A 15,222-nucleotide genomic window follows, 5' to 3' on the forward strand; every position below is an offset into this window, starting at 1 on the left:
ACATGTTCTGTGACCATTGTCACAAACTGGTCTTAAACAAATAATAAAATAACACTATTCACATAATTAAAATAAAAGCATATAAAAATACATAATAAAACCCTAAAGGCAAAATAGTCCACTTACAACTAGCCCGGGTTCCGATCTGTTATAAATCCAAGGGTATATGGGTCTCTATAGACTATAGTGTAGGATAATAAGGGGCTGTTTACTTTTAACTTAGGGGCTGTTTACTTTTATCTTAATGTGATTAATGGGAAAAAAAATTATTCGGTCATCCCATGAGAGTTGTTTACTTTTCATCTTAATCTTTATGGGAAACTGTTTTGAACGATTAATGGTCAGCGAAAAAGGGCTGTACTCCCCATCCAGCCAAATTAATTCCTCACATACCCTTTTTCATAATATCACATCATAACTTCCACCTTTAAACAAACAAGTAATTCATCTCTTCATCCTTCTCAAGTTAATTTAATCATAAAAAAATATAAACATATAAACCGGTTCTAAAATACTGTTCTAAGATCTATGATAGAACTTCAAATTCTAAGAATTGAGCGAGATTCCCGTCTTCATCTTCATCTTCAGAAAGGGTCATGATTATACCAAAAATTTCATAATAAAATACAAATTATGAGGCCGGAGTTAGCCGGAAAAGTCACCGTTAAACTGATTTTCAGGTGATGGTTGTGAGGGGAATACACAGATCTCTGAAGACTCGCAAAAGGTTGATAAAACGATTCTGTATTTTTCATTATTTGAGTTGCTGAACTCGTTGCTTTTTTGGTATTCATATTCTTTATTTGGGTTGGTATATGAGTTTGGTAGAGAGATATCCAGTGATGGTGGGTTCTGGAAGAATCCAACGTTTGTTTGGTTTACAAAAAGAGTTGCTGGGTTTTGAAAGAAGTTTTTGTTTAGATTTATATACTTGTTATTGTTTTATTTCTTACAATCTGAACCTTATCCTCGTAATAGTTGTGATAGAGTTGCTGGGTTTTGAGAAAAGCTTTTGTTACAAAATGTAAAATATATGATCTAACTTTTAGGGTTAAAATAGTAATTTATAGTCATTCAGTCCATTGATTCAACGCAAAAAGTAAACAACAATTTTCATTCTCCTCTTTCTAGATATAACCATTCATTATCCATATTGTCATCTATATTCATACTATAACTTAATGAAAAAAAAGTAAACAGGTCCTAAGTCAATTTCCGGTTATAATCCATCTACTGTATTTGCCTATATCCCACTTGGATGCATTTGTATTTTTACCTCTATATCCTTTGTAATCGCATATGTGTGTAATCAATAAATTGATTGTTCGCTTTATAAAAAGAAATATTGTTATAATAATAATAATAATATAGATATGGATAGTCAATTTTGGTGTATACATATAGTCAATTTTGGTACACAAAGTATGTATTTTTATATTGAGATTTTAGGCTATAAATACTCATGAATGCAAGCATTAAACTTGCACCATTTCTCACACTTACAAAGTGTTTCTTTCTTTCTCTCCATTATCATCTTTGTTCTTACACTTCATTATTAGTATTCTAAATCAAGAATCAAACCACTAAAGGTAGTTATAAGCCTACTGAATTATAACATCAAGAATCAAACCACTAAAGGTAGTTATAAGCCTACTGAATTATAACACGTTATCAGCACGATAATCTTAATACTAAATATGGTTGGCTCTGCCACCAAAATGATATATGGTCGGTTATACCACCAAAATGATATATGGTCGGTTATACCACCAAAATGATATATGGTCGGTTATACCACCAGAATGATATAGGTCGGTTATACCACCTGAAAAAATATATGGTCGACACTGTCGCCAAATTTTCATTTATGTTTACTAATATTTATATTTTTGTTATATAACATTTATTTATGATTGCTTACACATGGTCGACACTGTCACCTACTTATCATTTATGTTATATTAAATTTATGTTTAATGTTTATATACTTATGAATATAAATTGACTCTAATTTATCATGATGTTTGTTTTAATTTTTGATAATAGAAAATGTCGAATCTGGAAAAGCTTAAATTTACTCCTTTAGAATCAACTGGAAACAACTACATGCCATGGGTTATAAAAGTAAAAATGCATCTTAAATCAATGGGCATTCTTGAAACCATAAATGAAAACAACACTTGTTCTGAAAAAGAACAAGCTACGGCATGTTGCTTTATTCATCAACATATTGATGAATGCTTACAAAATAATTATGTGACTGTAGAAGATCCCCATGTTTTATGGGAAGGTCTCAAAAGCAGATTCAATAATCAAAGAGAAATTTTACTTCCAGCTGCAATGGAACAATGGAGAACATTAAGGTTCCAAGACTTTAAGAAAGTAAATGAATACAGCTCAGCTCTGTATAATACATGTTCACAACTTAAATTCTGTGGACATGAAATTAGTGATGCAGACATGATGGAGAAAACTTTCTCCACAATGAATGCTGCAAACATCACAGTGCAAAGAAATTTGAGAATGCTAAAGTTCAAAACATATCCTGAACTTAATTCATATCTCTTAGTTGCAGAGCAAAATGATGAGCTATTAATGAAAAATCAGCAATCCCGTCCTACTGGTACACTTGCAATCCCTGAAGCAAATACTGCAAATAATTATAAACAGGGACAAGGACGCGGGCAAGGTCGTGGTTATAATAACCATCACCATCATCATGCCAAAAGCCATAACTATGGTAGAAACCATCCTTATGGTAATGGTAATGGGCGTGGACGTGGTCGTGGTCGTGGCCGTGGTGGTCAAAGAAATAGTAATCCACGAAAATATAAATATCAACCACAAAACAAGCCCATTAAACAAGATGTTGAAGAAAATTCTTCTAAAAATTCTGAAGAATCTTGCTACAGATGTGGTAGAATGGGCCACTGGGCTAATACTTGCCGAACATCTAAACATCTTGTTAAGATGTATCAGGATTCGCTGAAAGGTAAAGAAAAGGAAGTAAATTTTGTGGATAATATTGATCCAACAGTCACTGAGAAACCATCTGATTTATATGAAGATTTCTTGAATGTTTAAGTTGTGTGTCTTTTGAAAAATAAACGATTTAATATCGTCTGTCTTTGTCATTATGTTTGCTAAATGTTTCAGTACTATCTATTTGCGTTTAAAATATTGTGTAATATTAATGTACTCACTATTTATTTCTTATATATGAAGTTCAATATGAATTTTGCTGGAATACAACATCAATCAAGTGGTGGAGATCTCTGTATAGCAGACAGTGGAACTACACACACTATACTTAAATCCGAGAAATATTTTATTGATCTAAAACCAACGGAAGGAACTATACATACAATATCAGGACCTGCTAACTTGATAAAAGGGATAGGAAAGGCAAATTTCATACTACCAAATGGTACAAAATTTTTAATAAATGATGCCTTATTTTCTCCCAAGTCAAGCAGAAATTTATTGAGTTTCTCCGATATATACCTTAACGGGTATGATTATCAGTCAGTGACAACAGAAAATGAGAAATATTTAAGTATCACTGACAAGAGTCATGTGGTTGAAAAACTGCCAAGACTTAGTTCTGGATTACATTATACACATATAAATGTACCAGAAATACATATGGTAGTTAACGAAAAATATATTGATCCTGGTGTATTCAGTTTATGGCATAACAGATTAGGCCATCCAGGATCAACAATGATGAAAAGGATTATTGAATGTACTCATGGACATCCACTAAAGGATAGAAAAATCCATCATGATACAATGGTTCCATGTACATCTTGCTCTCTTGGAAAATTGATAACTAGACCCTCACCACTTAAGGTTGAGAAAGAATCACCAATGTTTCTTGAAAGAATTCAAGGTGATATATGTGGACCAATTCATCCACCATGTGGACCATTTAGATATTTCATGGTTCTAATAGACGCATCTAGCAGATGGTCTCATGTTTGTCTGTTATCAAGCCGTAATGTGGCATTTGCAAAATTTCTTGCCCAAATTATTAAATTGAGAGCTCATTTTCCTGATTACACCATTAAAAGGGTGAGACTTGATAATGCTGGTGAATTTACATCTCAAGCATTTAATGACTATTGCATGTCTATAGGAATTGTTGTTGAACATTCTGTTGCTCATGTGCATACACAAAATGGTTTAGCCGAGTCATTGATTAAACGTTTACAGTTAATCGCTAGACCATTGATAATGAGAACAAAACTCCCTGTATCTATATGGGGTCATGCAATTTTACATGCTGCTGCATTGATTCGCATCAGACCAAGTGCAAGTCATAAATATTCCCCCCTACAACTTGCTTTTGGTCAAGAGCCAAATATTTCCCATCTTAGAACATTTGGTTGTGCAGTGTATGTTCCAATTGCGACACCACAACGTACAAAAATGGGTCCTCAAAGGAGGTTGGGAATATATGTTGGATATGAAACATCTTCAATATTAAGGTATATTGAACCTATGACAGGTGACGTTTTTACAGCACGTTTTGCTGATTGTCATTTTAATGAAACATTGTTCCCTAGATTAGGGGGAGAAATGAAAAATAAAGAAAATGATGTTTCATGGTGTGAACCTCAATTAAAGTATCTTGATCCTCGCACAAAAGAATGCGAGACAGAAGTTCAAAAGATAATGCATATACAAGAACTTGCAAATCAATTGCCTGATGCATTTACAGATACAAAAACGGTGACAAAATCATATATACCAGCAGTAAATACTCCAGCTCGAATTGAAATTCCAAAAGCTGGCAATAACGTCACTCATGAATCTTTGCCACGTCAGAAACGTGGAAGACCAATCGGTTCAAAGGATAAAAATCCTCGAAAAAGAAAATCAGCTGATAATGAAGTAAAAGAAAGTGTTCAAGAAGAACCACAAATCAGTACTCCTACTGCAGAGGAGATTGATGATGTCAATACAGAAATTGCAATCAATTATGCATATTCAAAAATATTATGGAACCGAAATGAAATGAAAAATCTTGATGAGAAATTTTCATTTAATGTTGCATATGACATCATGAATAATGATGATGATCCAGAACCAACATCTATGGTTGAATGTCAAAATAGACATGATTGGGCTCAATGGAAAGAAGCAATACGAGCTGAATTAGAATCACTCAATAAAAGAAAAGTTTTCGGATCCATCATTCTCACTCCTAAAGATGTGAAACCTGTAGGATACAGATGGATTTTTGTCCGAAAAAGAAATGAGAAAAATGAAGTTACAAGGTATAAAGCTAGACTTGTAGCTCAAGGTTTTTCTCAAAGACCGGGAATTGATTATGAAGAAACTTATTCTCCTGTTATGGATGCAATTACTTTTAGGTACTTAATCAGTCTGGCAGTTTCTAAAAATTTAGAAATGCATCTCATGGATGTTGTGACTGCTTATCTATATGGATCACTTGATAGTGATATATATATGAAGATACCTGAAGGATTTAAGGTACCAGAAGCATCAAATGCAAAACCCAAAGAAATGTATTCGATTAAATTACAAAGATCTTTATATGGGTTAAAACAATCGGGACGTATGTGGTATAACCGATTAAGTGATTACTTGATAAGCAAAGGGTATACAAATAATCTTACTTGCCCTTGTGTTTTCATTAAGAAAACAACATCCGGATATGTGATCATAGCTGTTTATGTTGATGATCTTAACATCATAGGTACAAATAAAGAGATCCATGAAGCCATTCAACTTCTAAAGAAAGAATTTGAAATGAAAGATCTCGGAAAAACCAAGTATTGCCTTGGTTTACAAATTGAGCATATGCCTAATGGTTTACTTGTACATCAAACAACATATACTGAAAAGATTTTGAAACGTTTCAATATGGACAAGGCAAAACCATTAAGTACTCCTATGGTTGTTAGATCACTCAATGTTGAAGCTGATCCATTTCGTCCATGTGAAGATCAAGAAGACATTCTTGGACCAGAAGTACCATATCTTAGTGCAATTGGAGCTCTTATGTATCTTACAAATTGTACAAGACCTGACATTTCTTTTGCAGTTAATTTGTTGGCAAGGTTCAGCTCTGCTCCTACCAAAAGACACTGGAATGGGATCAAACACATATTTCGATACCTTCGAGGAACTACTGATTTAGGATTATTTTATTCTAACGAATCAAAACAAGATTTGGTTGGTTATGCAGATGCAGGTTATTTATCTGATCCACATAAAGCTAAATCTCAAACTGGATATGTATTCCTAAATGGAGGTACTGCAATATCATGGCGTTCTCAAAAACAAACACTTGTTGCTACATCGTCAAATCATGCCGAAGTGATTGCATTACATGAAGCTACTCGAGAATGTTTTTGGTTGAGATCAATGACACAACTCATTACTGATTCTTGTGGACTAGAACGCAATAAAAGTCCAACAACTATCTATGAAGATAATGCAGCTTGCATAGCACAGATGAAAGAAGGGTATATCAAAAGTGACCGAACAAAACACATACCACCTAGATTCTTCTCATACACTCAAAATCTCATTAAGGACAACCAGATTGAAATGAGATATGTGCAATCTAGCAAAAACTCTGCTGATCTTTTCACGAAAGCACTTCCAACTGCTATTTTCAGAACACACGTTCATAACATTGGCATGAGACATGTTCAAAAGATGTAACAGCTGAAGCGATGTCTACTTGAGGGGGAGTCAACTCCATGCTGCACTCTTTTTCCCTTAGCTAAAGTTTTTTCCCACTGGGTTTTCTTTAGCAAGGTTTTTAACGAGGCAGTAATTTATAGTTGATCTTCAACAAAATAAAATTGCTATCCAAGGGGGAGTGTTATAATAATAATAATAATATAGATATGGATAGTCAATTTTGGTGTATACATATAGTCAATTTTGGTACACAAAGTATGTATTTTTATATTGAGATTTTAGGCTATAAATACTCATGAATGCAAGCATTAAACTTGCACCATTTCTCACACTTACAAAGTGTTTCTTTCTTTCTCTCCATTATCATCTTTGTTCTTACACTTCATTATTAGTATTCTAAATCAAGAATCAAACCACTAAAGGTAGTTATAAGCCTACTGAATTATAACATCAAGAATCAAACCACTAAAGGTAGTTATAAGCCTACTGAATTATAACAAATATGAATTTTTGAGATATTAAATTTGTTTTGTGATAAATTTTAGACTTCACACTCATAGTCATGACTCAACACCTGGGTCAAGATATTAAATAAAAAACCATTGTTCTAGCGTGGTGGAGGAAAAAAGACCAAAAAAACTTATATTCTTAAAGCTGTAAGCTGTACGGAGTGTCTCTTGTTTTTTTGCGTGTTTGACACCTTTAGTTATTTCCGCCTTAGCCTTTGAAATAGCTTCCAAAGCTTCATTCGCTTTTGATGAATGAGTCGAACGACTAGACTCGCTAGAATAGGTTGATCGTGCCTTTTTTTTGCCTTTTCACGGCCCATAGGTCTCGGAAAAGGATCGTCATCAAAAAGGTCATTTTGTTGAGAAAGAGGAATCTCAATCCCATCCTCATCGGCATCTAAAGGAACATGTCCACCCGAACCCGGAACATACCACTTTGACTTGTTACTCAATACACGTCAAGCATCCATCATGGTAAACCTTTTCCCTTTGTTAATATTCGCTTAGATTTGATGTGCTCGGTCGTCGACACCTTGATCGTTGTCACCGCTTCTCCAATTGTGTTTGGCTTCGTTGTAAGCACCTTGAAACGCACCACACGCTTGGTTAATGTTACACCACTTTGACGACAATTGGTTGTCACCTCTTTGCCATCCATTTGGGTTGTTGTTGAATTTGTTTTAAATTGTAGCCCGTAACGATACATATTTTCGTGAATTTCCCTTGCAAGAATCCTCCGACGCAACGACCCAACATTGAGCCAACCATACTTCTTCTAGACTCGACCATTTTGTTTGACTCTTTGACTAGGACCTTCCTTTGAAGCTACATAACAAAGTAAACATATATTATAAATAAATATAAAAACCGTATATATAAAATTAAAAACCGCATATATATATATATATATATATATATATATATATATATATATATATATATATATATATATATATATATAAACCGTATATATGTATAACTATATATAAATATATATAACTGTATATATGTATAAATATATAGAAAGCGTATACATGTATAAATATATAGAAAGCGTATACATGTAAAAATATATATAAACCGTATATATGTATAAATATATAAATAACCGTATATATGTATATGTATATATATATATATATATATATATATATATATATATATATATATATATATATATGTATGTATGTATGTATGTATATATATATATATATATATATATATATATATATATATATATATATGTATATATATAACCGTGTATATATTAAATAGAAATATATAAGATTAAACCGAATTAACCTTGCTTCTTTTTATGTTTTCTTTTACTACGTTGCGTTTCCGAAACCGTATCTTCTTCATTTTGTGATTGAGTTTGTGGTTGAGTTTCGGTCACCGTTTTTTGAGGCAACGTCGGAGTCATCGGATTCATCAACAACGTCGGTGTTATGGGGCGATATTGAGCTTGTTCTAGAAGTCGTTGCTCCAAATAAATTTGATGTTATTGTTCTTGTGTTAGAGAACGATATTGAGGCTCAACGATTGAGATTTGTTTGAAGATTACTCGGGTTTGAACCACCATCCAAAAAGGTTCCGTATTGAAACCAATCGTTGAAGTCATTTGGGTTTGGTGGTCTTTGGTTTGGGTTAGACTCTTTTTTTTTTTTTTTTTTTGTAGAAAATGATAAAGTTAAAGGTGAGATTTTTGTTGACGAAGATGAAGGGAATTGTATAAGTTTATATATAGAAGAAGAAAGGGTTTAAATTTATTAGAATTTGAAGAAAAAAAACGGCCATGTATCTGATGGGGAGATGGACCCACGTCGTCAGCAAAGGAACCAATCAAAAACCGCCGCGTCAGACTAACATTTTTTTCGTCAGAAGGCCAATTAACGCCAAAGACTAACGAAAATTGACGCCGCGTTAACGGCCGTCAGTTTTCGTCAGTTTAAGCCAGGTAGGACTGACAGAGGAAAGAAACGCCTGGTTGGAGGTGGCCTTAGTTCATACATGTAACGCAGAATGTAGTGAACTAGCGATATATGTTCCAAGAATTCAACACTAGCTTTTGCAAAAAGACTATATCAACCCTACAGTCCAAGTGTGCGTCATCATCGCACAAAAATCAACCGCAAAGCATAATAATTCATAAAGACTTAGGTAGTTCATCTGAATTAAACATATAAAGGCAACAAACTTGACTTGAATGTTGTAGGGTTACTTAGAGTATGACCAATTCCACACCTTGAGGCAGTATTGATTCCACACGCTTAGCATAAGATCGAGCAGCTTGCTGCTTAAATTCTTTTGAAATTCCAATCACAATTTTTTTGAGTGCATCAGCGATGTTTATGATGTACGCAACAAGTTCAAAGTCATATTTTCGACCTTTATACCCCACAATTTCAACACATTTAAGGTGTTCATGGTGATTAGTATCATCCCTTGTTTTTCTCCTTACAACCGCTCCAGTCCAATCTATCTGTAAAAGAAAAAAAAAGTTACTTAAAGATTATAACATACTACACTTAAATTGACATAACTTAAATACCTCAAGTCCAATTTATATGTAAATAGAACAATTATTTTACTTAAATTATAGCATACTACAGTTAAATTGGCATATAGCTTAAATACCTCAAGTTTAAAACTTTCCATCTTCGGAAATGCATTTACAATGTAAGCCAAATCTAGAAGATGTTTGTTACCACGAAGCATCATTCTTAATTGCTTCACATTTGGTAGCTCATACAATTGCTTAGGTTTAACATGCCGCTGCAAAATAAAAAGTACAACATACTCATTCATATTTATATTTACGATCATAAACAAATTAAAAGAGGTAGAACTGACCTTGTCAGGATATACAGCAATGGAAAGAGACTGAAGGGAAGAGGCACAAGTGGATACTATTTCAAAAACCTTATCAACTGGCCACCAACATATTTGACCCAAATCGACTTTATTAAGTTTTGGAAGATGAGAAAACCTCAAGCGTATCTCTCCTCCAGAGTAAGTGAATGATTCAAGATCAAAATCAGATAAATAAATGGATCTAATAAAATATCCACATGTTTCCAAAATTTCAAAGTGTTTTAATTTGAGAGCTTGCCCACCTACATGTATATTCCTAAGGTCTAGTGGATCAAGGATTGATAATGTCTCAAGATTTGGAGAATTAGATACAAGGTTCACAAGAATTGTGTCACTCACTTTAACCTTCTTTAAGATAAGTTTTTTAAGAGACACTAGCTCCATCTCAGATAGTCTCAAAGGAAAATCATAATTACTATATCCAGGTGATAAATCCAATTCAAGAAACTCAACTTTCTTATTAACCGCAAACTGGAGCCATTGATCGACTACACTTCGACGTTGATTATTCAAAGGATAAAGAATCCGGAAGTCTTCAATCATTGGATGATTGTAGCTTTGGATGACACTGTTCACCTGGTTGATGTACTTATCGCACTCTGAAAAGTCGTCACAAAACATGTCATACAGGACATCAAAAGTTTGATTGCCATGAAAGTTCAATTTGATTAAACCACGCCACATGAGCCTCCATCTTGTGGAGAGAATGCTGGTTGTCGCGGCTTCCTTTATGGTCAAAAGAGAGAGTATCGTAACAAGAACTTCATCCGGCATTTGGCTTATGAAATCATTTGAATTTGATCTTCGACAACCCTCCTTAACAAATGAAAGTTATTAATAATAATCTCAACAATCAACAATCCTCACACAAATATGGAGTAAAAGAGGAAGAGACTTGAAACGGCTTACAATAGTTGAATGATGCCCTATTTCAATGGTGCAAGGAAAATGATCTGTAAGCCAAATATAATAGGTTGATTGATTGTTGGCCTAGTCCCGGGTAACCCGAAGAGGGAAAACCTTACAACAACTTTAACGTTTAGAAGTGGGTGCATTTTAAAATAATAATAATTATTATTATTATTATGCAGTTATAAATAATTGTACATAAAAAAATTACAAAATGATTATTCATCATCACATTAGTTCTTTGTGCAGTTTAAAGGTGCCACATTGCTTTGTATCTAAAATTTGAAACCCTAACATTCCTCTTTTGTAATATATTTGATAACTAACATAAGGCATCAGGACATTTTATTTAGCTAGATTATCATTACTAATGTCCTAAGTAGTGAAAATTATAAACTTCTGATACAATTTAATAGTAATCAAACAAGATTTAGATCATATAAAAGGGTAGTAGCTAGTAAGTATAACATTGTAAGATGAATTTTCAAATACCTCAAAAAAGCAATCCACATAATTTAATGATGCTCCAGTACCACCAACAGAGAGACACGTATCAGTTGTGCCAAGTGGTGTTGTGGAACCACCATTGACAAGGCTAGTAACTTTATCATCATCATCGTCATTAACATCATCATCAGCACCATCCATGGTTCCTTGTAGAGGTGTTGAAACAGAATCATCTTCCGAAAGCAATGGTGATATTGAGGAAGATTGAAGCTTGCCAGCCTCAACCAATTTAGCCATACACATTGCTTCCGAAACTGAAGAAGGTTTCAATATTAATAATTCCCGTTTGATATCATCCCGTAACCCCGATATAAAACAATCCAAAACATCCACAAGTCCTATTGTAGTCATTTGTGTCGCGAGTGCCTCAAATTCAACAATGTAAGCGGATACAGTAGAGGTTTGTATAACTTCATGCAATTGTTTAGATTCTGGATTCAGAAATCGAAGTTCAAGAGACTTAATGAAAGCTTCCCAGGTGGAAATCTGATGTGTACGATGCATCAGATGGTACCAGTTTATCGCAACACCGGTCATGTAAAGAGATGCGATATTAAGGCGTTGCTCACAAGGTGTTTGATGAAATGCGAAGAAATTTTCCATTTGAAAAATCCAAATTAAGACGTTGTCACCCGAAAACAACGGAACGTCTAATTTAAGACGAGATGATTGTTGCATTGTATCAGAAATGGCATCGATTTTGGAAATTATGTAATTGTGAGTAGAGAGAAGGCTTTCTAGGGTTTTGGAGGTAAACGATACTTGTTCTACCCCGGTCATAGTAGTAGCTCAATTCAGAGGAAGTTACAATTCATTGATGATTTAAGCTATAAGTGATGAGATTTCAACAATTTTACACAGGAACCGAAAATTGTTGAGCAATTAGGTCGAGAGTTGGCAATTGGGAAAAATAGAAAACATGCTATCCGGGATACAGGTAGTTGTACGGGTGAATTTAAAAAGTTTACCTGTGGATAGAGTCATAGAGGTCATGTATCCAGCTCAACCTTTTTTTTTTTTAAATCATCAAAGATTTCATAACTTAAAATTTTAGTATGGTTTTACTTTTGTAGCTATGTCATTTTCACCCCAGACTATTCTTACTGTGTGAGGTGTAGTTAAATTATATTCCCTATACTATTGAAATAACCCGTGAAATTACGGGTTTATTTAAACGAAACAATTTAATAATATGTTTTAGGTATTATGTGAATGTAAATGCTAGTCATTTAGTTTAATGACCCGTGAAATCACGGATTTCGACTAAAAAATTTGTCGTTTTTACAAACTTATTGATATACTTAACTTTGTCAGAATAAATGAAGTACATTTATTTTCCCACCACTCTCTTCTAGTTTTCATCACAATTAGTACTATTTTTTTACTTCATAAAAATCTACAATACAATCTTTTCTTGAGATATGTATTTCGCATACATATGTAATGTAATTAATCATGTAAAGGGAACTCATATTTGAATAATAATAATATAATAAAATTAAATATAATTGTAATTGTAATTATAATAATAAAAGGATTGCAGTTGTACCTGAGTGGTAGTGGCCTGCCTCTAACACACTTGAGGTCAGGAGTTCGACTCCACTTCAGGGCAACAATTAATGCAATTCTATCCCTGCCATGTAAGGATCCACCCATGGCACCTTTCCCACATTGTGTTGGGGGTAAAGGGGAGGGGGTTTTACTTGGCCGTGCCCTTGGATCGGTTCAAGGTTTCCTCCCGAGCAGCGATAGGAGGCGGGTTAATGTCACTGCATCGGCATAGTCAAAACGGGAGATGATCGCAACGGGTGGTTAAGTCCCCCTCGGGTGATCCCAAATTCGCTGTTCTAAAAAAAATAATAAAAATAATTACAAATTTTGCTTCAAATTGAATATTTATATTTCTAATAATAATTATTAGTTATAGCAAATGTCTCTTCAATTTAAAAAAAAAAAATTAAATACAATTATTATATGATGATCATACAATATGTTTCAAAGTGTATATATGTTCATGGAGTGTTTTGTAAAAGATTATACAATTTTGTTTTAAAGTTTGTACATATGATCATGGAGTGTTTTATCATAAAATTGTATATAATGTTTCAAATATTGTACATATAATCATGAAGATATTTTATCATAAAGTTAGTACTATTATCATTCTAGAGATATAGATAAGTTACATGATATCAACTATAAAAAAAAATATATGTATTGACGTATTGTATATAAGGATACGTTTGCGTTAAGATAATTATGGAAAAAATTCTTGCATTTAAAAATTTATTTAATATTTTAATGATTTAATATATAATAATTAATGAATTATGACATCAGCAAGTAAGCTATAATTTTGACATGTGTCCTACATTATAATTTTAACATTGTTAGATGACATCATCATTTTACAATTTTAATAGATAGTATAGATAGATTTTTTGGTGAAAAAGTGGATTATTAATTGTGACTGTATTTGACTTTCATTAATGCGTTAGAGTGTGCCACCTGAAGTTGATGGATAGCAGCTCACGCTTTTTTAGAAATAATCTAAGGGTGCGTTTGATAAAACTGAATGATTTAACGCTGAATGATTCTTAATCTGAATGGTTCAGAGTCTCTTAATGAATTTAGTTCTGAACGACAATAAGCTGTTTGATAATCATTTTGAATAAACAATATGAATCAAATAAATCAACTTGTTATCATTTAACATTAACCAAAAACTTAAAAATACTTATTTGATAAGTGTTTTGGATACGATTTAAGAAAAATATGACATAAAATTTAGCCTCTTAATGGTTAAGAGAGTGTTTCAACTCTAGATGGTTTAGCACTGAATGGTGAACCATTCAGCACCATATCTCATTCAGAGGTCAGAAACAAACGCACAGAATGCCGAATGGTTCAGCATTCAGTGTTGAACCATTTCATTAAGAGGTAAACAAATGCACCCTAAGTTAAGTTCATGATACACTGTAACAACCCTGCTTTTTCCGTTACTTCCGTTAACCTTCCGTTAGGTTCTTTAACGATGATTATTTAACTTTTGTGTGTTTATGTGTATTAAATACATATTTGATCCTTGGAGGGTTACAATAATTAATATGGGTTGATATTAATTCAAATAAATATTTCGGATAATGAAATACGTTAAAAACGATACGATTTTGATAACTGCTTTTTGAGCAACGAAACGCTCAAGTTTATTTTAATAATTAATTTTATTAATTATTAAATTTTTAAAATATTTAATTTATTGGGTTTTAAATAAATTAACGTTTGGTTGCGTTTAACGATCGGTTTAGCGTTCCGGGCCCTCGGTACGACTAAACGACACTTGAAACGGACCACGATTACACGGAATTGCAAAACACGAGCCCGGGAGTACCCCATGGGGCCCATTCGGCCGAAACCCCCCCCACCTCACCCCTTATGTTTTTAATTTATGTTTACTTGAGGGACTTAGGTGCTAATTATCAAATTTAGGGTTTAATATAAATGTAAAGTGTTAACCTAATTTAGTCATAATCCCCTACACCAAAAATTGTGCAGTCGATCTCCCTCTCCCTCCCCAAAACCGTCGACCATCATCACCATCACCATACCATTCAATTTTTACTTTTTGATAAAACCTTCAACACGAAAGTTGCAATTCACTTCGATAGCTACGCGTTGATATAATTCTTTTCTTGATCTAAGGTATATTTACATGAACCCTAATCTTAAAAAACTGATTTTT

The 15,222-nt window shown here is 33.3% G+C and overlaps 1 protein-coding gene across 1 annotated transcript; it reads right to left on the bottom strand.

The window, feature by feature from the left end:
• Positions 1-9,026: 9,026 nt before the first annotated feature.
• Positions 9,027-12,392, bottom strand: LOC139866397 (putative FBD-associated F-box protein At1g61330). Its single transcript, XM_071854630.1, has 4 exons — positions 11,466-12,392; positions 10,044-10,880; positions 9,828-9,965; positions 9,027-9,672 (listed from the first exon to the last, which is right to left on the bottom strand). The coding sequence occupies exons 1-4, from the start codon at positions 12,258-12,260 to the stop codon at positions 9,412-9,414; spliced, it is 2,031 nt and encodes a 676-aa protein (XP_071710731.1). The 5' UTR covers positions 12,261-12,392; the 3' UTR covers positions 9,027-9,411.
• Positions 12,393-15,222: the final 2,830 nt, after the last annotated feature.

This window comes from Rutidosis leptorrhynchoides, chromosome 9 (assembly GCF_046630445.1).
Source record: "Rutidosis leptorrhynchoides isolate AG116_Rl617_1_P2 chromosome 9, CSIRO_AGI_Rlap_v1, whole genome shotgun sequence".
Lineage (NCBI taxonomy): Eukaryota > Viridiplantae > Streptophyta > Magnoliopsida > Asterales > Asteraceae > Rutidosis > Rutidosis leptorrhynchoides.

Coding starts and splice junctions, on each gene's coding strand:
- LOC139866397 (XM_071854630.1), bottom strand. CDS start 12,260: ATGACCGGGGTAGAACAAGTATCGTTTACCTCCAAAACCCTAGAAAGC. Junction 10,881..11,465: donor ATGTGGATTGCTTTTTTGAG/GTATTTGAAAAT, acceptor TCATTTGTTAAG/GAGGGTTGTCGAAGATCAAA. Junction 9,966..10,043: donor TTGCTGTATATCCTGACAAG/GTCAGTTCTACC, acceptor TTTATTTTGCAG/CGGCATGTTAAACCTAAGCA.